Below are 23,578 nucleotides of genomic sequence, written 5' to 3'. Positions count from 1 at the left end.
AAGCAGTTGCACAAGTGTTTTGTTTTTCATACACAAAGTGCTTTCAGGAGATTCTCACAGTGCTTTCAGGGCTTATTTTGACTTGGAGGGATTTCTGCTGCTTTTACCACTTAACCTTTCTGTTGAGTTCAGATTCACGAATCCTCGAAGAGCAACTGGAAGCAGCAGCTTGATGGTTCTTCCCACAAAGTCACTGAAGCATTTCTTAGGCTCCAGTTTACTTAAATTACATCGCTGTCATAACTGGTTTAGACGTAGTGATAACATAGCAAGACAGTTATGATTTCTTTTTACAATAACGGATTAATTTCTATCTTTAGAAGCTTTACTGAGAAAGGAAACAAACTACAAACGTCTATTGTTTGGTCTGTAAAATGCAGGCAAACATAAGGCAGTGGTTTCACGTCACTAGTTTTGTCTGGTAAACCAGTCAAAATGCTAAATTCACTTAGAAAATGAATTATTGTACATTTAAAGGTGATTGTTTCTTTTGTGGTCCCGTGTGGTTTGTGCTTTATGGAGTGTCTGGTCCTAAACCATGTAACTGCAGGGATGCAGCCACAAAGTGACGGAATAATCTGCAGAAAATGGTCCGATTCAAACACAGGCACATTTTGATACACATTGATATGGGTTGTCTACTTAACCAGGTGAGCTATAGCCTGTTAATTAGGTGTACATTTAGTGCATGCTAATACTGACTAATTGGGAGGACACGAGTGCATCTACAGAAAAGTCAACGTTGGCCGACCATCACCTTCTGAAGTCAGAATGTGTTCAATCTTAAACAAATAAGGAAACCTGTAAAATAATCGTTTTAATCTTCGATTTGAAGGTTTTACTGAATGTGTTCACACACTGTGTCCCAGTACTGCAGTAAGCCGTGCAACCATGTATGCTTTCATGTATAAGAACATATATGTACTTTAAAAGATACACAAAGTTCCCTGGAGTCCAGGTATTTAGTCCTAGTTTGTATACTCATGCAGGGGTTACCTGAAGGAACACAAATGGAGTTTGACTCTATTTCTGAGGGTGAGTGGGGTGAACATCAGTTCATGAATTTATCAATCCACCATTTCAAGTTTTTACCTGATCTAAAGCCTCCTGGAGGTCAGGGTTTGTCGGTACCAAGCCAGCTTCAGGTTGAGGACAGATATGAAAATCACTGTGAGCAGCTGCTGCAGAGAGCTGTGCTTCACTGTGCTAAGGCTTTGACCAGCTCACAGGTCTTTGGCAACATAGCAGCTGAACATGTGTTGTTGCTCTAAGCACAAAAGACAACACATCAGAAACAGCATCGTAATGACCGACTACATTCACTGTATAGAATATAATTTCAGCTCTAAACTTACGAATACTTTGGTCATTAATTCAGGAATTCTTTGATTTTTAGCTAACCTCTCATCATCCAGAGTGAAAGGAAAACTTAACGCAAGATTTCCCTCTGTGACAGGGTCGTACACAGAGACAGACAAACACACGCGGTCAATTTAGAATCGCCAGTTAACCTGTGTCCACCGCACAGACACGGGAAACACACCCACACAGATAGGACCAGATTGGATTTGAACCAATCAGGATCCACCACACCACCATGTCACCCTAACACATAGGTGTCAAACTCTGGCCCGCGGGCCAAATTTGGCAGCCTAATTACATTTGGTCCGCGAAGCCATACCAAATCATTATTAGAGCTGGCCTGCTGGTATTATACAGCTAATATATATATTGTTTAGTATTAAGCTTTGCTTGTTCCACATTCAGTTTTTCAGCAAAACTTGTTTGAGTCCATAAGAAAAGATTCATTCTCGTATCTGGAGGAAGATTTTGTTTTTCAGTAAATATTAACGTTAGCCCACAACTTGTTTGAATTTTGGCCCACTGTGTATTTGAGTTTGACACCCCTGCCCTAACACTTTCTGAGTTTCTGTGCTATTTAAACCAAAACCCGTCGCTAACCCTTCTTTTTGGAGACATATAAAGCTGAGTTCTGTGTTTCATTCATTGATCAGACAACAGCCCATCGCACAAACCAGTAACTAAAAGGAAAACGAACATGTAGAAACTGCATGGAGGCCTTAAATGTGACGTATACAGTACCATGTTTCACATTTTCATCAGTCCAGTACACAGGCATCATCACAGCACAGCAATGGTTTTGAGATCGAATCTTACAAGCTTTAATTTTCTTGCTTTGAGCTCTCACCCTGTGTAGGTATACCAAGAAGTTAGTGATCGCTGTCTTTACGAGTCTTTTGAACGTTTCCGACAGCGATTAAAAGTCTTTATGTGCAGAAACTTTCAGTAACGGTCTTTCCACGTCTGGGTAAAGCTGTGAGGATGCAGCAGCTCTAAGTCTTAGAAGGTCTGTTGTATATGCAGGCATCACGTCATCGGTCCTGGAAGAGGTAGACAAACCACGAGTCAAACCTCCCACTGCAGGTTTGACAGTTTGGGAGGGGGCGGTCTCCTTCCTTCCTCTTAGGGAATAAATGTCTGTCCTGACCATGGCCCTCTCTGGTGTAGCCCCTTCAGTCTCAGTAACAGTCACCTGACACAGCAAATGAGTCATCATCATGCCGATTAGGGCTAAAGGTTCATTGACTGCCAAAGGTAGCCCCCCAGGCTGCTCAGCTCTAGCATTGCTTCAGAGTGCACAGGTCCAGCTCCTGAGGCTTCCTTTTCCCAGAGCAGTGCTCTCTGGGCAGATTCAGGCCGTTCTCGGTAATACAGCGCACCAGCCGCCTTTTAAAGCCCCGCCCACATGACTTGGAGCAGTGAGACCAAGTCCCAACATCCCACATGGGACACGGATCCCCGCATGCTCTTACCGACACGGGCCGGTCAGCACCATCACAGTCCACAGCAGGACGTCCATCCACACTCTGGCACTGTACCAGCCTCTTCTGCAGACCACTCCCACAAGTCACCGTGCACGAATCCCATCCGCCTGTCACCCAGTGACTCACGGGTCTCTTCCCCATCACCTGCTTCTTAGACTCAATTTTGTTGTTATCAGCCAAGACGCTGTTCTGTGATTTATGACTTTTTCCTTCTTTCCACAGAGTCTTCTCCTCCCTGCTCTCCTTAGCGATGTAGAAGGAGTAGCGTATTCTGGGAGGAGTCATCTTCCCCACAGAGAGCACCTCCACAGTCAGAGGCTCCACCAGGGGTCTGGTGGCCTGAAGGATCTCCACAGATGTGGAGGTACCGCTGTAGCGCAGCAGGCTGCCCTTCACCAGCAGGTCACGCTCAACAGCTGACACCACGTAGTTGCCGTTCAGGAGGTACTTGCCGTGGCGGTTCTTCACGGCTAAGTAGTTTTCATCGCTGACCATTCCTCGGTAGCCCCGTTGACGGATGTCAATGTTGGACGCCCCAACGGGCAGCATCACCACAAAGTTGTAGCCATGGCTGCAAATGAAAAGGTGTCAAACACTGATGATGTCCAATCGAGTGGTTTTAAATTACATCATTAATACAAACTAATTAGGTGTTAGTGCACAATGCAAACAACTAAACTTGGCACAATGACAGAATCCAGAATAAGACCATGTGCCATTTCTACCAGAACCAGTCTTACCAGTACATCTTCAGCCAACTACTAAACACAAGCTTTCATTTCCTGTTTTCGGGTGCCGAGTATAGCAGAACTTCTTATTAAGGAGGTGAATTGTGTTTGTGTTCAGCGAGTCTTTCAGATTAAATATGGAAATGTAATATTTGTGTCTTTGTTTGAAGCGTTTTATCAAAAATACTTTATCTTTATGATTTGATTCCACTTTGCTGATGTACTGAATTTAAAAACATTCTGTCACAAACTGTAATGTACTAGGTAACATGTGTATGTGGGGATTACTTACACTGGCTTGGTGAACAATCCTGAGACCTTCTTGCAGCCTTGGTTGTCCCCGCCACATACACCACACTTATCAAACTTCCTGTTAGAGTCCAGCTTGCCGTCACAGCCTGCCTTGATGCATTTTCCCTGAACGCACACAGACGTAGTGTCCGGGGAGCAGGGCGTCCCGTCCACAACCTGCCACATTCACATCATGCATAAATGCACACATCAGAGAGCTACCAGCCTTTACATTAAATAAAGCAGAGCCATAAATCACTACAAACCAAGAAGTTTCCCCAGACTGACTGCCACACATGTCAGTGAGACGTTGGCTTGTATTTCTGCTGATTTCAGCTGTGCAGTGATTCTGTCTCTCCATCTTTGACTTTCTCACCACTCTATTGATGCTCTGCTGCCACCAAAACATCACCTGTCACTTTAAAAGTGATGGACGTAACCATCATCTCCCAAACTGTGAATAAGGCCAAGCAGTGACCTTTCTAACTCAATGCTTCAGGTTTTGACTCCTGACTTCTGAAGTGTTAAATACTGAGGAGTTCAGATTCATTATGAAGCATAATAGTTGATAGGCCGGTGTCATGTCTGAGCTCGTTACACAGATGTGTGGCAGGACTTTTATTTTGAAATTAACTGCAGCGTAATGAAAGCTAGCAGTCCTGATCTTTGTTCTGTGTACAGCCATCACTTATCTTTCATTTAATGAACATAATTCGTGTTCTTGAACACGTTTTTCAGTGTGTTAAGAAAGAGAAACAGATACAATCAGACGGCTGAAAATCAGATGCATACCTTTGGAGCAAGGACGTAGAAGTATCCGGTCCCATTGGCGCGGCAGATGAGCTTGCATTTGTCCTTGGGAGAGATGCCTGAATATTTGGGAACCCAAACCACAGACGAGCCCAGCCGATTGGTGTTCAGGTTTAGGCCGTTGAAGGCCTCGCATTGCTCCTCGCGGAAGCTTTTATCTGGAAATGAAGCAACAGCCTCAAATTAGATGGACAACAACTACAACACTGAAAGTTTGGTCCTGCAGTTTTGTTAGCCCTGACTTTGCTCTAAAACGTGTCTTTTGCAGAGCCAGAGCTCATGGGGGTGATGCCATTCTGGCTACATCGGCTTTTTAAACAGGTTCTGTTTTTGGTATTTTCAGCATTTTCAGTTGGGATGAGTCAGGATGAGGATTAAGGCGTTTGGTAAAAGCTTTCTGGGGTAACTTTGACTTGGGTTGCTGGACTATAAACTGCAAAAACAGACCAAACGTTTCAGCACAGACCTTGAAGAACATATTCATTTTTATTTTATGCAATCTGTGACACTAATTAGGTCTCAGCCTAAAGCAACACAGAGTTTGATTACCGCTGTAGGCTGTCAAGGTCAGTGTCACACTGGCCTAAAGACTAGTTGGAGACCACCTGACAAACACCAGTTGCTAGGGAAAAATCAGTATTCCCCAACTGGTTGGAGGCAGCCTCTGTAAAACTGATTGCTGGAGCCGCAGCCTCCACTACAAACGGACAGTTAGCATTGCTGCTGTTTGCTGCTGTTGCTGTGTAAAACTGGTTGACCTGTTGGCTAAGCAGCAGTGAAACTGTGAAGAGTGGGATACAAATCAGACATTTAATCTGCCTTCAAATTAAAGGTTGACTGTTTTGCTGGATTTAGTGGTGAGGCACTTTTACTTTGAAAGCAAACATTCTCCATTTCCGATTTGTAGCACGTTTTCAAGTTTCACTGCTGCTCTGTGGTTAATATCTGACATCGTGGCATGTTTTATGGAAACTAAAGTTTGGAGGTTGTGTGACTGATTCCACCTGGTGACAGCAATAGGTCCAGAGTAAATGAGAAAGGGTCCTCGACCAGCCTCTAGGCCTGAGTGAATGAGCTCTAAGCTAGCCAGCCGTTAGCTTGCAGCAGTGCCGTTTTACTTAAGAACCAACTAACTTTTCATTAATTAAATAATCTTAATGCTGAGCTGACTTAATTTCTCCGAACACAGAGCAGAAACTGTCGTACCAGGTTAGCACTAGCTAGTCCTATTAATGCTGCTGTTTCTGTGCTTATGAAAACTGTTAGCAAGTAAGCTAACAGGAAAATAACCAAGCAAAGTCTACGAGGTATTTATACACCTCCCTGACTGTTTTTAAATTTTCTGGCTAAAACTGAAGAAAAAAATACTGAACACATGTTTGCATTTTAATCTCATGCTAATCTAATACTTGGATATAGGCTGAAGGAGCCATCCTTGGGGGTTTATTGCAGGATTTTGCCACCTTCTGTTTGAATTACTTGCCATCACTGGACAAAAATACTCAGTTATGGCTGCTAAGGTTTATTTTTATGGTGAATGGTCCGAGGATCAGCCTACCTGTGTCAGGACAAGGGCTGAGGTTACAGGAACGGTACTTGACACGAAGGCCGTAGCAGTATTTGCCTCCGTTTTCAGGGACAGGGTTGTTGCACTGTCTTCTGGCCAGCTGAACTCCCCCTCCACAACTTCTGGAACAGTCACCAAATGAACCCCACTTCCCCCACCGACCATCGACCTGAGACAAAAGAACGATCAAAGCTGTTCACTAGTCTGTGACAAAGATGCTGGAGCAGGATGGGATGCTGCTTTCTTTCCACACCCCGTCTCACCTTGATGTGCTCGGTGCTGTTCTTCACAGAGCAAGCCCCCTGGTAGCAAACCTTGCCGTCGCCACAGCTTGTGCCGTCGGCCCAGGGGAAATGTCGAGTTTGGCAGACCAGCTGTCCTCGGGCCTTTCCCGTGCACCACAGCTTGGAGCAGGGCTGCATGTAAGGGCAGGGTTTGGAGCCGGGGCCAAATGCAAGCTCGCACTGACGGTGCAGGCTGTAGCTGGAGCCGGGCAGGCTGTCGGGCAGCGTCAGCTGCTTCTGAGGCTGGTCCAGCAGACAGTCTCCTAGAAACACACCGAGAGTAACAGCAAAGCTTTATTCGTGGAGTGAAGCTACACTAATCAATATTATTACAAAAGGAGAAATGCCTTATTTGCATGTAGGTGGTGCTGATTGAGAAAAAGCTGTTATGTAGTTTATCTATGCACTAACAAGTGTTTGTAGCTGTTCACTGAGCTCACTGTTTCTTACACCTTGAATGTTTTGGTTCAGTCTCTTTACTCTCATCGTTTTGTGCAGCAGGAAATGTTTGCACTACACTCCATCACCTACCCAGTAGGTCTGCAGCTAGCCGACGAACACTTTGCAGCTAAAAATGGGACGAGGATGTGAGGCGGTGACGAGAGCAAACACAGAACAGATGAAAGAAATGTAAATTGTGTTTATCAGGTGGAAAGAAGCATCGCTGTCAATAAATTCAAACATTTCAGCATTGAATGTTGCCGGTCGTCTTTTCTCAGTCTGGTTATAATTGAAAAACAGCTGCGACGTGAAAGTTGAATGAATGTTACAGAGGATAAGAGTCTGACGTGTTCACTGTGTCACTAAAGAAACACAGTTTAAAACTGTATGGGGCCAAACGTGTTTAAAAACAGGAAGCAGGCTCTGACAAAGCCAGTCTGCCTTCACGCTCACGCTGTTCTTTGGGCTCCTGTTCACAGCCGTTATTATCCGTATTTGTTTTTCTTTGCAAAAACCTCATCTATATTTCTCCCTTTGCAAGTGATGGTCTGACGCGACCTTTATTCTCCGAAACATCGAGTTCAGTTCTTGCCGTCATAACATAGCTGTGGACGGGACATCGGGATGATGCTTCCTGTCACCTGAACGTGTGCAAACTCATTCGAGGTCACTGAGCTTCATCAGTCAGTGGAAATTTAATTGAAACTGTAACCAGCGTACGTTCACCTCATGCATTCATCTTGATTTGTTGTATATGACACTGATGCTGAGGTACATTTAGGTAAGTTAGTGTAAGGTCCTGGCAGAGAGATAAACAATGATGCACGTTTAACATTGGACTTAAACCTGCAGCATCAAAGCCTATGGAAACAGGCACTGCTTGAACTTATAAATAATGTGTGAACAAGCAGAGTGTGCTCTGCATGAGACGGTGCAGACGCCTGATCGTGTTTAGTTTAAGCTAATGACTCAGTACTGTTCATTTGCTTGTTTTAGGAACGGCAGTCGTTGGTAGCTGGAGATTAGGGGTGATATAATAAATTAGTACATTTAATGACTTCACTTATTCACCCTCAGGATGGTTAATCACTCTGTTTGTGTATTTATAATCCAGAATAGAACAAATGTGTATATAACAGAGTGTTCTGCTTCTCTACTGTACGTCAGGACGTATAAAATAAGCTGAGAGAAAGGTAAATAATTTTATTATAAAACAATAACATAATATAGAATCTGTATTTTTAATGTGTGAGCTGTACGTTCTCCAAGAAGGCAGGAGGAGAGAACAGGTGATGTTCACAGTGAGTGGGGTCCTTTGTAAAACAGCTGGAGTCGGTGGGGAGCTGTGACGCCGTCACCACCTGCTGTGGATTCTTGTTGTAAGCAGCTGGTCAACCTCAGCACAGGCAGCAGGTCAGGAGTGTTGAGGACTGAGGCTACGTCCACACTAACGCGCTTTCCTTTGAAAACGCATCATTTTTGGCCGCCCGTCCACACTGAGACGCCGTTTTCCCCAAAGGAAAATGCAGCGTTTTGAAAACGCTCTCGAAAACAAAAACATTTGAAGACGGTGCTTTGGTGTCGCAGTGTGGCCTTTCAAAGACGATGATGCATTTTAGTCATGTGATGCAGTCACGTGGCCAATTAAGCTAAGATAGCGGAGGACGTTATACAACAGTTGTTTTGTTTGCTCTCAGTTTTGTCAGCCCTGTATTCTCACTCGCTTTTGGACCTTTGTTCTTTTGTGTTACTCGCAGCAACAACTCCACCTCGTTGTGAGTCCATTTAACAAACTCGCTGCTTTTCCTCGACATCTTGCCGCGACGTTTCAAAGAGCCGGAAAGTAAATTAGCAGCAGACAGGAATGAGGCAGGTTGAATCTTCTTGCGTTTCACGCATGCGCAGGTCTGGAACGTGAGCGTTTTCGGCCGTTTCAATGTGGACGCACACCTCTGTGAAAACGACAAAACGACAGCGTGGACGCCAAGCGTTTTCAGACAAAAACGCCGTTTTCAAATCTATCCGGGCCAGCGTGGACGCAGCCTGAGAGAAGTTGAGTCAGCAGGTGTTGATGCAGACGATGGATTTAAATGTGACGATCTGCTGTGAAGATACATCTACCACATATTCCCTCTCTACCTCCTCTCTGTGCAGGCAGAGGACGGAGAGCTCAGTGCTTTGAGTTTCAAACTCCACTGTTTCCTGTTAGGTCCAGGTTATTGTGACAGCACGAGTCTGTCAGATGCTGCTTCACTGTTCAGGCCTGAGAGAAGGTTAGTCTTATTGGAGCTTGTAGGGCTACAATGACCTCAGTCCGCTGACGGCACTGGGTGTTTTGGCTGGAGGACAGCCGGCAGACGTAGATAGACATAATGAGTTTCCTTATCCAGAGAGCGTAGGAGGAAGTTTATGAAACCGTGTGCGAGGTTACAACTTCAGAAGTGAATAGCTGCTGAAGCAAGAACGTCCACCTGTGTTCTCTAATATCAACTAATATTCCATAATAAAAGCATCTATATCATACTTCTCGTGTACGTGACAGTTTTTGCTGCATGAAGGTAAACTTGAGAAACGTCCTCGGCTCTCTTGATCCTCACCGGAGAAATCTCTCTGACTTTATAGTCTCAATCACTAATCTAAGGTCTTCAAATCCAACACATGCGTGTTCTCCTCTACCTGCGTGTTCTCCTCTACCTGCGTGTTCTCCTCTACCTGCGTGTTCTCCTCTACCTGCGTGTTCTCCTCTACCTGCGTGTTCTCCTCTACCTGCATGTTCTCCTCTACCTGCGTGTTCTCCTCTACCTGCGTGTTCTCCTCTACCTGCGTGTTCTCCTCTACCTGCATGTTCTCCTCTACCTGCGTGTTCTCCTCTACCTGCGTGTTCTCCTCTACCTGCGTGTTCTCCTCTACCTGCGTGGGTCCTCTACCTGCGTGTTCTCCTCTACCTGCGTGTTCTCCTCTACCTGCGTGTTCTCCTCTACCTGCGTGTTCTCCTCTACCTGCGTGGGTCCTCTACCTGCATGTTCCCCTCTACCTGCGTGTTCTCCTCTACCTGCATGTTCTCCTCTACCTGCATGTTCTCCTCTACCTGCGTGAGTCCTCTACCTGCGTGTTCTCCTCTACCTGCGTGGGTCCTCTACCTGCATGTTCTCCTCTACCTGCATGTTCTCCTCTACCTGCGTGGGTCCTCTACCTGCATGTTCTCCTCTACCTGCATGTTCTCCTCTACCTGCATGTTCTCCTCTACCTGCGTGGGTCCTCTACCTGCATGTTCTCCTCTACCTGCATTTTCTCCTCTACCTGCATGTTCTCCTCTACCTGCGTGTTCTCCTCTACCTGCATGTTCTCCTCTACCTGCGTGTTCTCCTCTACCTGCATGTTCTCCTCTACCTGCATGTTCTCCTCTACCTGCGTGGGTCCTCTACCTGCATGTTCTCCTTTACCTGCATTTTCTCCTCTACCTGCATGTTCTCCTCTACCTGCATGTTCTCCTCTACCTGCGTGGGTCCTCTACCTGCATGTTCTCCTCTACCTGCGTGGGTCCTCTACCTGCATGTTCTCCTCTACCTGCATGTTCTCCTCTACCTGCGTGTTCTCCTCTACCTGCATGTTCTCCTCTACCTGCATGTTCTCCTCTACCTGAATGTTCTCCTCTACCTGCATGTTCTCCTCTACCTGCATGTTCTCCTTTACCTGCATTTTCTCCTCTACCTGCATGTTCTCCTCTACCTGCATGTTCTCCTTTACCTGTGTGGGTCCTCTACCTGCATGTTCTCCTCTACCTGCATGTTCTCCTCTACCTGCGTGGGTCCTCTACCTGCATGTTCTCCTCTACCTGCGTGGGTCCTCTACCTGCATGTTCTCCTCTACCTGCATGTTCTCCTCTACCTGCGTGTTCTCCTCTACCTGCATGTTCTCCTCTACCTGAATGTTCTCCTCTACCTGCATGTTCTCCTCTACCTGCATGTTCTCCTCTACCTGCGTGTTCTCCTCTACCTGCATGTTCTCCTCTACCTGCATGTTCTCCTCTACCTGAATGTTCTCCTCTACCTGCATGTTCTCCTCTACCTGCATGTTCTCCTCTACCTGCGTGTTCTCCTCTACCTGTGTGGGTCCTCTACCTGCGTGTTCTCCTCTACCTGCGTGTTCTCCTCTACCTGCATGTTCTCCTCTACCTGCATGTTCTCCTCTACCTGCGTGTTCTCCTCTACCTGTGTGGGTCCTCTACCTGCGTGTTCTCCTCTACCTGCGTGTTCTCCTCTACCTGCGTGTTCTCCTCTACCTGCATGTTCTCCTCTACCTGCATGTTCTCCTCTACCTGCGTGTTCTCCTCTACCTGTGTGGGTCCTCTACCTGCGTGTTCTCCTCTACCTGCGTGTTCTCCTCTACCTGCGTGTTCTCCTCTACCTGAATGTTCTCCTCTACCTGCATGTTCTCCTCTACCTGCATGTTCTCCTCTACCTGCGTGTTCTCCTCTACCTGTGTGGGTCCTCTACCTGCGTGTTCTCCTCTACCTGCGTGTTCTCCTCTACCTGCGTGTTCTCCTCTACCTGCATGTTCTCCTCTACCTGTGTGGGTCCTCTACCTGCGTGTTCTCCTCTACCTGCGTGTTCTCCTCTACCTGCGTGTTCTCCTCTACCTGCGTGTTCTCCTCTACCTGCGTGTTCTCCTCTACCTGCATGTTCTCCTCTACCTGCGTGTTCTCCTCTACCTGCGTGTTCTCCTCTACCTGCATGTTCTCCTCTACCTGCATGTTCTCCTCTACCTGCGTGTTCTCCTCTACCTGCGTGTTCTCCTCTACCTGCATGTTCTCCTCTACCTGCATGTTCTCCTCTACCTGCATGTTCTCCTCTACCTGCATGTTCTCCTCTACCTGCGTGTTCTCCTCTACCTGCATGTTCTCCTCTACCTGCGTGTTCTCCTCTACCTGCGTGGGTCCTCTACCTGCATGTTCTCCTCTACCTGCGTGTTCTCCTCTACCTGCGTGTTCTCCTTTACCTGCGTGTTCTCCTCTACCTGCGTGTTCTCCTCTACCTGCGTGTTCTCCTCTACCTGCGTGGGTCCTCTACCTGCATGTTCTCCTCTACCTGCGTGTTCTCCTCTACCTGCATGTTCTCCTCTACCTGCGTGGGTCCTCTACCTGCGTGGGTCCTCTACCTGCATGTTCTCCTCTACCTGCGTGTTCTCCTCTACCTGCGTGGGTCCTCTACCTGCGTGGGTCCTCTACCTGCGTGGGTCCTCTACCTGCGTCTTCTCCTCTACCTGCGTCTTCTCCTCTACCTGCGTGGGTCCTCTCCAGGTACTCTGGCATCTCCCCACTGTCCACAGACGTGCACCTAGCGGTGAGTCTACATGGCACAGGCTGCACCTTTCACCTCATGATTGATCGCTGGCGTATCGTTACACACCACATAAGGAGAAGAGGAGGGGTGAACATCGCAGCCCCAACAACAAACAGGTGATGTCATGAGGTGTATGTACATCGTTTACATACAGTCAGTGGTTTTCTCTGATTCTGGCTCAAAACTCTAACATGTAGTAAAAAAACAAACTCTCATCCAAAGAATGAAACATGAAAACCACAGGAAACAGAACCCAGACTGAAAACCAACAGACTCCAGATGGGACGTCCACCATGTCTCTTACTGACGTCTGACCGGCAGGTAACACTAATCACTGCGTTAACTTGTCTTTTAGAAATTTGCTCTTGGCTAGAAATGAAGAAACGAGTGATCCGTCAGAAAAACAAGATTTCTGGACAAGGATCCAGAATTTTCCTTTCACGTTTACCAGTTAAGAACAACTTTATTATCAAATCTGAACTCGTGACAACGTAACATCATGTATGAATGAAATGCTGTGGCCTCGGCTCAGTCACGTAAAACAACTGTGTGACCAGTTGGTCCACATCAAGCCTCAGCATCAGCGTTCTGCTGACGACAGGTGAGTTCAGTTTTTTACCTCGATCACATTAGGGGGGCGTGCGTCAAAAACCACTAAAGTGTTGCCCCTGCAACAAATAGTATTTCTATAAAATTCTCTATAACCAACATCTTTATTAGTCATGTGACTAATTACTACGTGTGCACCTTTTAAACGTGGTCTGGTTCTAACTAAACGCTCCAGTGATGAACTTGCTTTAGATAAATTGCTTTTTAAAATAAAACAATATGATTGAGAGGCACAGCTCAATAACTGAATCCAAGTGATTGAAAACATGTCAAACAGAAATATAATTTGGCAGGAAATCAGGCAGAAATTACAGGCTTATCAACAAGAAAACGATTTTGTGGGTACAGTCAGATTGCTACCAGCTGAGAGCTGGATGACGAAGCCCAGACATAATTAGAGGTTAATCAGAGTCCAGAAACATAAGCAGGAAGTGTTTACTAACCGTGACCTCTGTCCAGGAACTCGGTAACGATGGCTGCGCTGCACACAGACCAGGGTCGGCTCCTGTCTATCTGAATCAGCGTGGGAGACATCATGTGGTTGTCCTCTAGTTTCCCAAATACCTCCTCACATGCCTTCACATTGTCGTGGGGCATGTTGAAAACGTGGCCTGAGGGGAAACAGTGGGGAGAGGAGGAGGTTCTGTTTTCAGTACAACACGAGCACAATGAGTTCGTGCGGAGATAAAGAGAAATGCGAACATATTAATGCAAAGAGAAATCGTTCACATACACACAGCAGCTCTGCTCAGTCATCTGAAGCTGATGTCAGGAACAAAGCACCAAAGGAAATCATTACATCCCCTAAATACAAGCAGTGCTTTCCAAAATAAAAAAGAAACATAAACTGTGGTTTTAATGAGAACTTGTGTAATTACTTAACATATATGAGGACAGTGTAAACCACTGCCTCTCCTGGGCCTCTCGGGTTACTCGTGCATCTGGTTTCAGGCTAAAGCCCTCTGTTGTTCAGCAGGTTTCTCAGCGGTCACTCAGGCTCAGGAGTTTTTACAAGTTTGTGCAGTTTAATGCTATCTATTACTAAACATTAAGGCAGCAGGCGGAGAAGAATGACCTGTTTATGTTTTCATTAGGAGCTAATAGGCTCTTCGCAAATACTGGAAGAATTTTACAAAAGGAATTTATTATGGTGCACAATCACCGTAATACATTTCATATAACCTGGTAACTGTCATGTCAGAATAAAAACATTATCCAGAGTATGTCATGTCTGTGACCCAGTGTTGTGTGTATTTTAGTTTTATTTCATTGATTACTGTATTTTTCTCCATGTTTCCTGTCTTATTTTGAAAGAGTGTTGTGTTCTTTGGTCATTGTATACAAGCTGTGTCCCAATTCGTCGACTCCTTGAAATGCGTCCTCCTTTTCCCTGAATTTGAAGGATGGGTCGGGTGTGTCCTTTGTGGCCCACCATATCCCAGAATTCATAGCGCAGCCCAGCCAAATTTCAGCTGCCAACAATGGCGGCCACTACTGAGGTTTAAAATTACTCTTATTAATCTTTATGGGTCACAAAATAAACTTTTAACATATTTTCAGGCGAGAAAGTAGCTGTGTAAATATCAAATATCTGCTCGGTTTATCAAGACATCGCATATTTGCAAAAGTGTGCCGACGTGTTACCCACCAGCTCGATAGCTAGCCGGGGGTTCAATGGTCACTCCAGCCGGCGAGAGCAGCGGACTCTCGGCTTCATCGTTTTCAGACCCCGCTCTTTCGCTACTCAGGTTAAACATGATATAAGTCACTCGGATAACTTAAAAATGTTATTTTTTTACCCTTTTTCTGTGTTTTATTTGTTCCGGAGTAAATCGGTTTGGCTGAGATCAAAGTTATTAGATTAAATAAAACTTTATTAATCCATTGGGTGGGTTCCTCTTTGGTTTTCACACAGCTGAATAAACGTCAAACAGAAAACTGATTAATCAGAAGTGTGAGACGGTCGAGAGTTTACTCCAGTGTCCTGTTATATTTTAGATAGCAAGGAGCAGACGGCCGAGTTTATTAAACTCCACCGAGACAGCGGAGACGCTAATCAGAAGGCTAGACTGTCACATTTCACAGCCTCGCACTTCCGGCTTTCTCGATCTTTGAAGGACCCGGCCCACGTAGACCGCGAAGGCCGGGTCCTCTGAAGGATGCAGCCGACGTTTTGGGACACAGCTTTAGTTTCACTTCCCAGTAGCGTCATTAGGTTCATGTGTATCAGCTGTGTCCTCGTGTGTTTTCATTCCCCTAATCACCCTTGTGTGTATTTGTGCTTTTCTGTTTAGTTATTGTCAGGTCGTCTGTTATCCCCACAGTCACAGTGTTTCTCAGTTTGTTTAGTTTTTATGTTTAACTCCTGCCACCAGGCAAACAAAGGCTCGCTTTTCATTAAAACCCAATCCCTCTGTCAGCATCTGCTTTTGGGTCTTATTTCCAAATACACCGGCGCACCCCGCCGCGACAGAGCAGAGGCTAAGAGGCTAAGCTAATGAGGCTAACCTGGCTACAGCCAGTCTAACAAAGAGAAGCACTGGGGGCGGGGCTAAGAGCCAGCTGTTTGTCCAAAGTGTACTTTGTTACAGTACTTAGTAGAGTTTAGATGAAGCAGGCGAGCCGTTCCCAGCATCTTCAGACCTTTATGCTAAATTGCTTGCTGTAGCTAATAGCTAACTCACAGACGCGACAGTAGCATGAATCTGCTCGTGTCACTCCAGAGAATAGTTTATGTATGTCGTTTACAATTAGCAGCCACTGCTGGACATACCAGTGATAGTTCCTGTGCTTTTGTTGCCCTTTTCCTTCCCACAGACTGTTAAAGATGTTGCTTTATAATATCAAATGAAATAGTTGAGATTTTCACAGCTGCCATTTGCAGCTGCCAGAAGACAAAGTTACATGGTGTGGCTGCTCGGTGAAACACTGAGCGCTGCTTTTGATCGTAATGATGCTGATTTTCAAACACAGCATCAGATGAAGGCAATTAAATCATTTGACAGATGTAAACCCACCAGTCCCCCAGGATCAAGACCAAGAACCGCAACCATACAATTCATCATGAAAATAATAAGTCCCACAGGCCGGGCTGATTATGCACATACAAGTTAGTCAAGCCCCAAATGAAAAAGTCATTCTGTGGTCGTGTTGGTTTAGCATGAGATGCATAATGTGAGAAAACTTCTGACCAAGTTCATGAGCAGTTGTGAAAGCCGAGGGTAAGCCGTCATCCTCGATGACGGAGCAGCTCCTCTTCGGGTCGCACATGGTCCCAACATCAGCCATCCCCAGCGTGTCGCAGGTTGTGGCTCCACAAAGATCCTGGTGACACAGAGACAAATGTGTGCTTCTTTATTCTCATTGGAAGCCTGAAAATCAGATTGGACTCGGGCCACGTTCAAACATGCTGTGTGTGGCTGGGCCCTGAGCAGCACAACAGACCATGAAAGGAACTAATTCAAAGCATGTGGGAGTGTTCTTAAAATATATTGAAGCAGAGGGTCGGGGGAGATGGGCTGCCACAGATTTCCTCTTTGTGTTTCTGCACAGAGGTAAGAATATACGTCCACTCCAGAGTGGAATAAATCCACAGGAATCTGACTGTGTTCATCTTACGTCTGTTCCCTCTCTGCTTACATTCACCCATTCTTAATTTACAGAACAGTTCAAAGTAAATTGTTGGTTTTATTTGAATATCTGATGTTTTTATATTGATAAGAATCAGTCTGTTGTTTTATTTGTTGTCTGAGCGCCTTTATTAAATATATATTTGTCCTGATATGTCCTGTTGTACCCTCTGTACAACAATTTGCCATGGGCTGGGTCGTGTGACCCAGTGTTTGAGTTTTATGTATTTTTGTATCCATGTTTGATCGAGTTCATTTCTAGGTGGCTATTTAGTCCTTTATTTCTTAGTTGTTTCTGTCATCTCCCCCTGAACTCAGTCTCCCTGATTCGTGCGTCTACCTGTCATGTTTCATGTCTGTGTGGTTAAGTTAAGTTCATGTCATGATTTATCTTCATGTCTCTGGGTTTCCTGTTTTATTTTGAAAGAGTCTGGTGTTCTTTGTTCACTGCATTGAGGCCTGTCTCCGCAGACCGTGACACATTTTAGAGAAAACTTGTAGTTTCGGAGCACCCAAACGCCACCAAATACAGGTTTCCCCCCAAAATACAGACAGTACTTTAACCTACACTTGATGTAAACTTCACAGCACTCCTTCGAAGTGGTATTCAGAGTAAAACTCCACAGTCTGCTGCACCACAGCTGAACACAGTCGTGTGCCTTTATGGTGGCTGCTGGTTCTAGAAAAGTAATTTGATTGAATTGCAAAAGTGCAATGATTGAAGTTGTACAGAGGAGTCGTCTGTACTCAAAACAAAACTTCAAGACAAAACTTCCAAAACCAGGATTCTCCCCACACCTGTGCCCACATTTACAGCTGTGGTATTATCTTCTGGCTATGCTGTTAATGTGGTTTGAGAACAAGGAGGACAGATCACTTGTGGTTTTGTCCAAACTGAAACATTTCAACAAGTGTTGGGTTGGTTTCCATGTGTGACACTGAGGGCCCCAGAGGAGCTCTCCTTTGGGTTTCAGTCGTCTCCTAAATCAGATTGAACATCGAGTATCAGAGGTGTTTATGTTCCTTCCAGAGGAACACTGATGTGTTGCTCCATCAGCTGCTGGCCTCGCTATAACCACCAGTGGATCAAATTCTGGAAATGGTCGTTGCTTTGATTTATGGCTGTGTTTATATAAAACTGGCGTTCCCATCAGCCTCAGGTGTATACTGCACTTGTTGTTAACAAATGTCAGCGTTACAAAGTCCCTTAAGGATTTGGAAATATCTTTCTCCCTCTGCCTCAGTGGGATGCAGCTGCTGAGCAGGATGTCTCCAGACTTACAGCTGTGTCAGCGAGCATGTTGAAGTTAGCTAGCGAGACAGCAGACAGGTTGGACTGTGCAGTTTGGAGTGATTTGCATTAATCTTCGTGGTCTGGCATGTGCTTCAGATTTTGTGATAATGACACCTTTTGATGGCAGCGCTGCTGTTCTTCTGGCTGCTCTCTGTAGGGGTCGCCATGATATCCCAGCATCCTCCTCTCTCACACCAACCCTTTGCATGTCCTCCTTCACCATTTCTATAAAACTCTTCTTCCTCTTTTACTCACTACAAAATGTGGAGCTTCCTTGCAGCTCTACTATCAACATGCTTCGTTGAACATACCTGCGATGCGTCCTCTGCACTTGTCCATCTCAGCTTTGCCTCTCTTTGCCTACAAACACTTCTGTCACACATCACAAAGTCTCACGAGCATAATGTAAACCTTCCCTTTACAAATCAACGCCGACACTCGCCCCACCGACTCCACCGACTCCACCCTGCCAGCACCGTCTTACTTCTGCTTTCATTCATCTTCTCTGCACAGCATTCCTCCATTTCCCCATGCTATCTTCCATCTGCTTCCTTTTCTCACTACAGATTCAAACATCATAATCCACAGAGGTTCCTAGCTGACCGTTAGCTGGTCTTTCCCCGCTGCCAGCAAAGCGAGCCTCAGAGTCAGTAGTGTACCACAGTTCTGGCCCCATGGATGGGCCACCACCACCACAGCTCAGAGACACACTAGCGAGGTTTCAACTAAAACTGTCCCTCTGAGAGATGTTACCAAGCTTGTTGCTGGTTATTTGTTGTGGCTATGGTGTCGTGGTAACCACATTTACCTCATACAAACCTGATAGCGATAGAGCTAGCACAGCCAGAGCTACATTAGCCAATAGGCTAACACTCTGTGTCCACGCTAACACTGTTTATTTTTGATAACTTAGCAACATGACAAGTCACAGATTGTAATGTAACAACTCACTATGAACACTAACAAATACAAATAGACTAGTGAATGAGTCACTGCTTACATCCACATCAGTCTTTGACTTTAGCATCGCTGCACGTGCTTGGTGTTCAACATTACAGCAAACTGAACTTCTTCTTGGACTAATGGCCACAATTCAACGATTATCAGTAATTTTGTAGCAAAGCTCACTGAAAAGGTTTCGTTGTGTCTCTGCTTCATTAGTCAGGAATGATTTTGTGGCTCATGTACCTGTGTGTTCCAAGTAAACATGAAGACAGCTGAAAACGAACGTGTTAACCCAGTGTTGGCCCAGTAAGGCTGTAAACACACTGCCAGCCATGTGTACTCCACACATCTTAGACTTCATAACCTATTGCATTATTTTTTCCAATGCAGCAGCTGGAGTCACTGTGCCCTACAAGGACAACAGCACTGGACCTGGACTTCCCTATATATAACAGTGTCCAGTGTGATTAAGGGTTCCCAACAAGTTTTCATTGTTTTTGACGTAAATATTTCTGTATGTTGCTGCGTGTTATCATCGACGTGTATCAGACGGTCAGCCAAAGTGGACCTAATGGAAAAATGACCCCCGATAATGAGCAGGCACTGAAGAGGGAGAGACAGAGAAGTAAGAATTACCAGCCAATGTTTACGGCTCTGGTGACCACATGGGATTATCTGACAGCTGTGAACAGGCTGAACTCTTCAGACGGTGCCAACTTACATCAGCTTGAATAAACGAGGGAGTCGTTGGAATTCTAGCTGGATTCTTGCAGAGTTTCTGATAGTATGAAGATGGCCACTACAGGCAGGTAGTGATCCAGTTCTTGTTGGGCTGAGGCAGATAGAGGTGAGGTCTTTCATGGAAAGAACTGGCTCAGCTGGTCTTTTCCACTGACGCACTGCAGCAGCCAACAGAAAAGGGGACTCGCAGAGCTGTGCAAGTCCTGGGATGTAGCTGCACCTATACTGAGCCTCCTGATCGCTCGTGATGGGTAAATGTGGCAGCTGTGCAGGAATTATAACAAGTCTCCACAGTGACTCTGGCTATTTGTGTTATTATCACATCCTGATAACGATAGCCTGTGACACAGAGTCACAGACAAGCACTGCTGCTGCTGCTGAGGATTACTCTTAAGGTCTCTGGGAGTTTGCATCGTCAGGCTTGCTCTACACTCCAACAATCAAACCTCGAAGCAACAAGTAAGCCACCTTTTAAAACTGGGGGGAAAAACACAACAACCTTAATTAGCTGTGGTCGTGTGAAATGGGTGTTTGAAACCCTGCAATGCTGGAAAGTCAGCATCAAACTACTGGTTACAAACTCAGGGCCCCTCGTCTATTTATACCAGCCACTAAAGACACACCAACAGAAATGCAAAACAGCTCAAAAAAGCTGTGAAACAATTACAAGGAGGTGGAGAAAAACTAAATCCCTGCAAAGAGACAGTTTCAAACAGCAATGCAAAGAAAAAAGACACAGAGACGTAGTGTCGAGATAAAGAGATGTGAAGTAAAAGCAAAACAAACAGAGACAGGAAACGACCTCAATCAACAACAACAACTGCAAAGGGGAGCAAAGTACTACGAAACACAAACCAACATGATGCCCAGAAGAACAGCGATGAGGCCCAACAAAGACTCACTGTGTGACGTGAACAGACGCAAACACACAAAGAGACAATCAAAACATTAATCAACCACAAACACATGCTAAACAACCTGAGACAGACACACAACGATTACATCATTGGTCTCAAACTTACATGAGCTGTGGGCCACTGCTGGCACTGTCGTCTCATTGGACGCACACTTTACGTTCAAGTTGTGCAAAAACAAACAAATAAACAAGAAAACACCCACAAATATTTCCTAAAATGTTTTCTTTGTTTGTTTTTAAAATGTCAAATACTGTATAAAAAGACCAAACTGCAAACTTTCATTGAACAAACAAACACACTGGTCCTCTCTGTGCACACGTGGCAGCACTGCTGCTGTCGTTGTGTTCGTGTTTAACAAATCAAACTGCAGACATGAGTGTGAGTCTGTCACTGAGTAACACAGCCTCAGCGTGTTTGTGCTCTCTGCTCATGTCGTCTTCATATTAAATCATTTTTGGCTTTTTAAAGACTTTTAAAAGTCACTTCAAAAAAACAAACTGCGTTATTTCTTCATGTCAGCAAGTAGGGCTGACGTGGGCCGCGAGTTTGAGACCCCTGGATGACACAATGCATCTACTTCAGCTACAGCTGTGTTTTAGTCTTGGTGTCTAAGTGGACAGGGGGGCCCTGTATGTGTCTGTGCCCCAGGCTGCAGGATCTGATCATCCGTCCATGAGTGCAGTAGCTCTGTTCTCTGCAGCATCTCTAATGCAGCTCTGGCTCTGTGACCTACCTGTTTAGTGAACAGGATGGCTGTGTCCCAGTACTCCGGGTGCTTGTCACTGTGTTTATTTAACTTCTTCTGCCAGGAGCAGAAGTTGCGCAGAGTCAGAGCAGCATTACTGGAAACCTTCGGTCCCTTGTCGTCGTCGTTTATCACCATGAAGCCCACCACCACTATGTTTATGGAGTTGAGGATGCTGGGGTGCTTGTAAAGCCTGGCTGCTACTGACATGAGGGTCAGAACGTAATGCTTTAGGCCATCCCCGTGAAATTTAGCCATAGATTCATCTGCCACAACCAGCACCTCCACAAACCTGGGGACGGCGGCGAACCTCTTAGACCTCCCCAAGGAATTGAGCACAGTCTCGGTCAAGCCGTCCGCCTGCAGTTCTCTCATGTACTTGTATCTCTCCAGGGAGACGGTGAAGTTGGTGTCAGGTGGAACTTCACACCTGCTGGTGAAGTTTCCAGCTGAGTGCGGTGCGCGTCCGCGGCGGCGAATGATATGCGTCCTGTCGAAGGAGTTTCCACGCACAGAAGCGGCCCCTGCGTCTTCAGTCTCGGTCAGGCTAATAAAATATTCCACGCCGTTATAGAAGAATCCCCCCTGCAGGCCTTTGCACAGGCTCAGCGCGGCAAAGGAGTCGGGGTCTGCGTTGACATCGCCGGAGTAGAAGCATTCCCTGAATTCAGAGCCTGCAAAGGTGTCGGGTGCTGAAAGACTCCCAGCTGCAATGAAACTCGGATCTGGAGACAGATGGAGGTAAAAATCCTCTCTGAATGCACGAAGTCTGAACACGATCTCATCTTCATTCATCTGCTCGGCGCGCCGGTGCAAAGACACTCCGGGCTTTTTCTGACTCAGGCGAACAGGTCTGCAGAAATCGACCTCCATGCAATGTGTCACCTTCAAATAAAGCAAGAACTGCGTGAAAAGAACGAAAGAACTGCTCGGCATCGCCATCTCTGCTCCCACTCGGGACAGTCCGCCGTTCAAGAAGTTGTGCGCAATGGCACCAAGCTCAGCCCATGCGTCTTTTAAAAGCCTATGCACTCGCGCGTCCTCCCTGCTGCTTTCCCACCTCGCACCGTTTCCTGTCTGCACGCGAACTTCTCTGAGCTGCTCAGTTTTAAAGTCGCGCTAAACTCGAGCATCGCTGTCAAACAGAAATCTGAGTGCGTGTGCAGGACGCAGCTCATTGGCCAGGCTGCCCGCTTTGTGCTGCAGAGCGCAGCCACTTGTAGCTCTCCAAATATTATTGTTGCCGTACAGCGTGAGCGACATGAGCATCATCCCCACGCAGTCTGCTCACACTGAATCAGACATGTTTCAGACGAGCACACAGAGCATCACTTAATCAGAAACAGATACACTGATAAATGTTGGTCATGAATTTTTCATCAAAACATCAGCAGAATCATTTACATGATATCATTGGATCAGGTAATAACGTGTATGTCACTTTAATGTTGGAGCTGGAGGTGATTTGAGTGACTTCAGTACTGCTGGATCAGTACATTAAATCTGTAATTTAATAAAGTACAGCAGTGAATGTACAAAGTTGGGGGGTAGGGAGGCTCCAGCCTCTGTTCTGCAAAAACAGATGAAAACGTATCAGATTGATTGATTTGGGAACAAGACCAAAACCCTCCTAGAATCAAGTGTTGCCATCATGAAAGTAATGGCTCTAATATTATTGAATGGTCAACATTACAGAGTACCACACGTCTCCAGCTTCTACTGAAGAAAACGGGAACAAGTGAAAACAGAAACTTGATTTTTGGGCAAACAGCGACACCTAGTGTCTAACGAAGAGTGGGCACAAACGCTCGGTCCTTGTGCTTTGGCGCCATCTGCTGGTAGATGTCGTGACCTGTACATCTGTTTGGGGTGCAGGAATTTTTTGGCATTTGTTTTTGATTATTTGATGAGTTTAACATTCAGTTCAAATGCAGTTTTTTATTCACTGTGTGTAAAATGTTGCTTTATTTTAGTATTTAAAGAGAAGCTTCTTCAAACGTCACATGTTGGAGATATGAGAAGAATAACGTTCATCCAAAATCGTCACTAACGCGATTAGACGTTTCCCAGTGTTCGGGGTCAGTTCCAAGCAAACTCGGCGCCTTTCTTCGTCCTGCTCTTTTGTGCGGGGGATGAAGCAGGCCGGATTTGGAGAGGGGCGGGGTGGGGGGCTCCGGGCCCTGTGGGGGCCTGCCACTCACACACCTCCGAAATAACTCGCGTAGCGGACTCCCAGCTATGCGTAGTATAGATGTCCTGTCGCTGCCATACAGCACGCTGGGTTAATAATAGGAGCGCGGTTGTCAAGCTGTTTCAGAAGGGGGGAGTGTCGGCCCATTCTTATTGGACCCGTTTTATCCTCGAGTTTCTCATGAAGTGTGAGTGGGAG

General features: G+C 45.9%; 1 protein-coding gene across 1 annotated transcript; it reads right to left on the bottom strand.

Moving 5' to 3' along the window:
• Positions 1-501: 501 nt before the first annotated feature.
• Positions 502-23,356, bottom strand: LOC146504545 (A disintegrin and metalloproteinase with thrombospondin motifs 15-like). The gene is made up of 8 exons (XM_085131501.1): positions 21,178-23,356; positions 16,110-16,242; positions 13,362-13,529; positions 6,506-6,789; positions 6,234-6,411; positions 4,658-4,833; positions 3,867-4,042; positions 502-3,417 (listed from the first exon to the last, which is right to left on the bottom strand). The coding sequence occupies exons 1-8, from the start codon at positions 22,129-22,131 to the stop codon at positions 2,640-2,642; spliced, it is 2,847 nt and encodes a 948-aa protein (XP_084987627.1). The 5' UTR covers positions 22,132-23,356; the 3' UTR covers positions 502-2,639.
• Positions 23,357-23,578: the final 222 nt, after the last annotated feature.

This window comes from Neolamprologus multifasciatus, chromosome 14, assembly GCF_963576455.1.
Source record: "Neolamprologus multifasciatus chromosome 14, fNeoMul1.2, whole genome shotgun sequence".
Classification (NCBI taxonomy): Eukaryota; Metazoa; Chordata; class Actinopteri; order Cichliformes; family Cichlidae; genus Neolamprologus; species Neolamprologus multifasciatus.
This window is presented reverse-complemented; position numbering and strand designations above follow the sequence as displayed.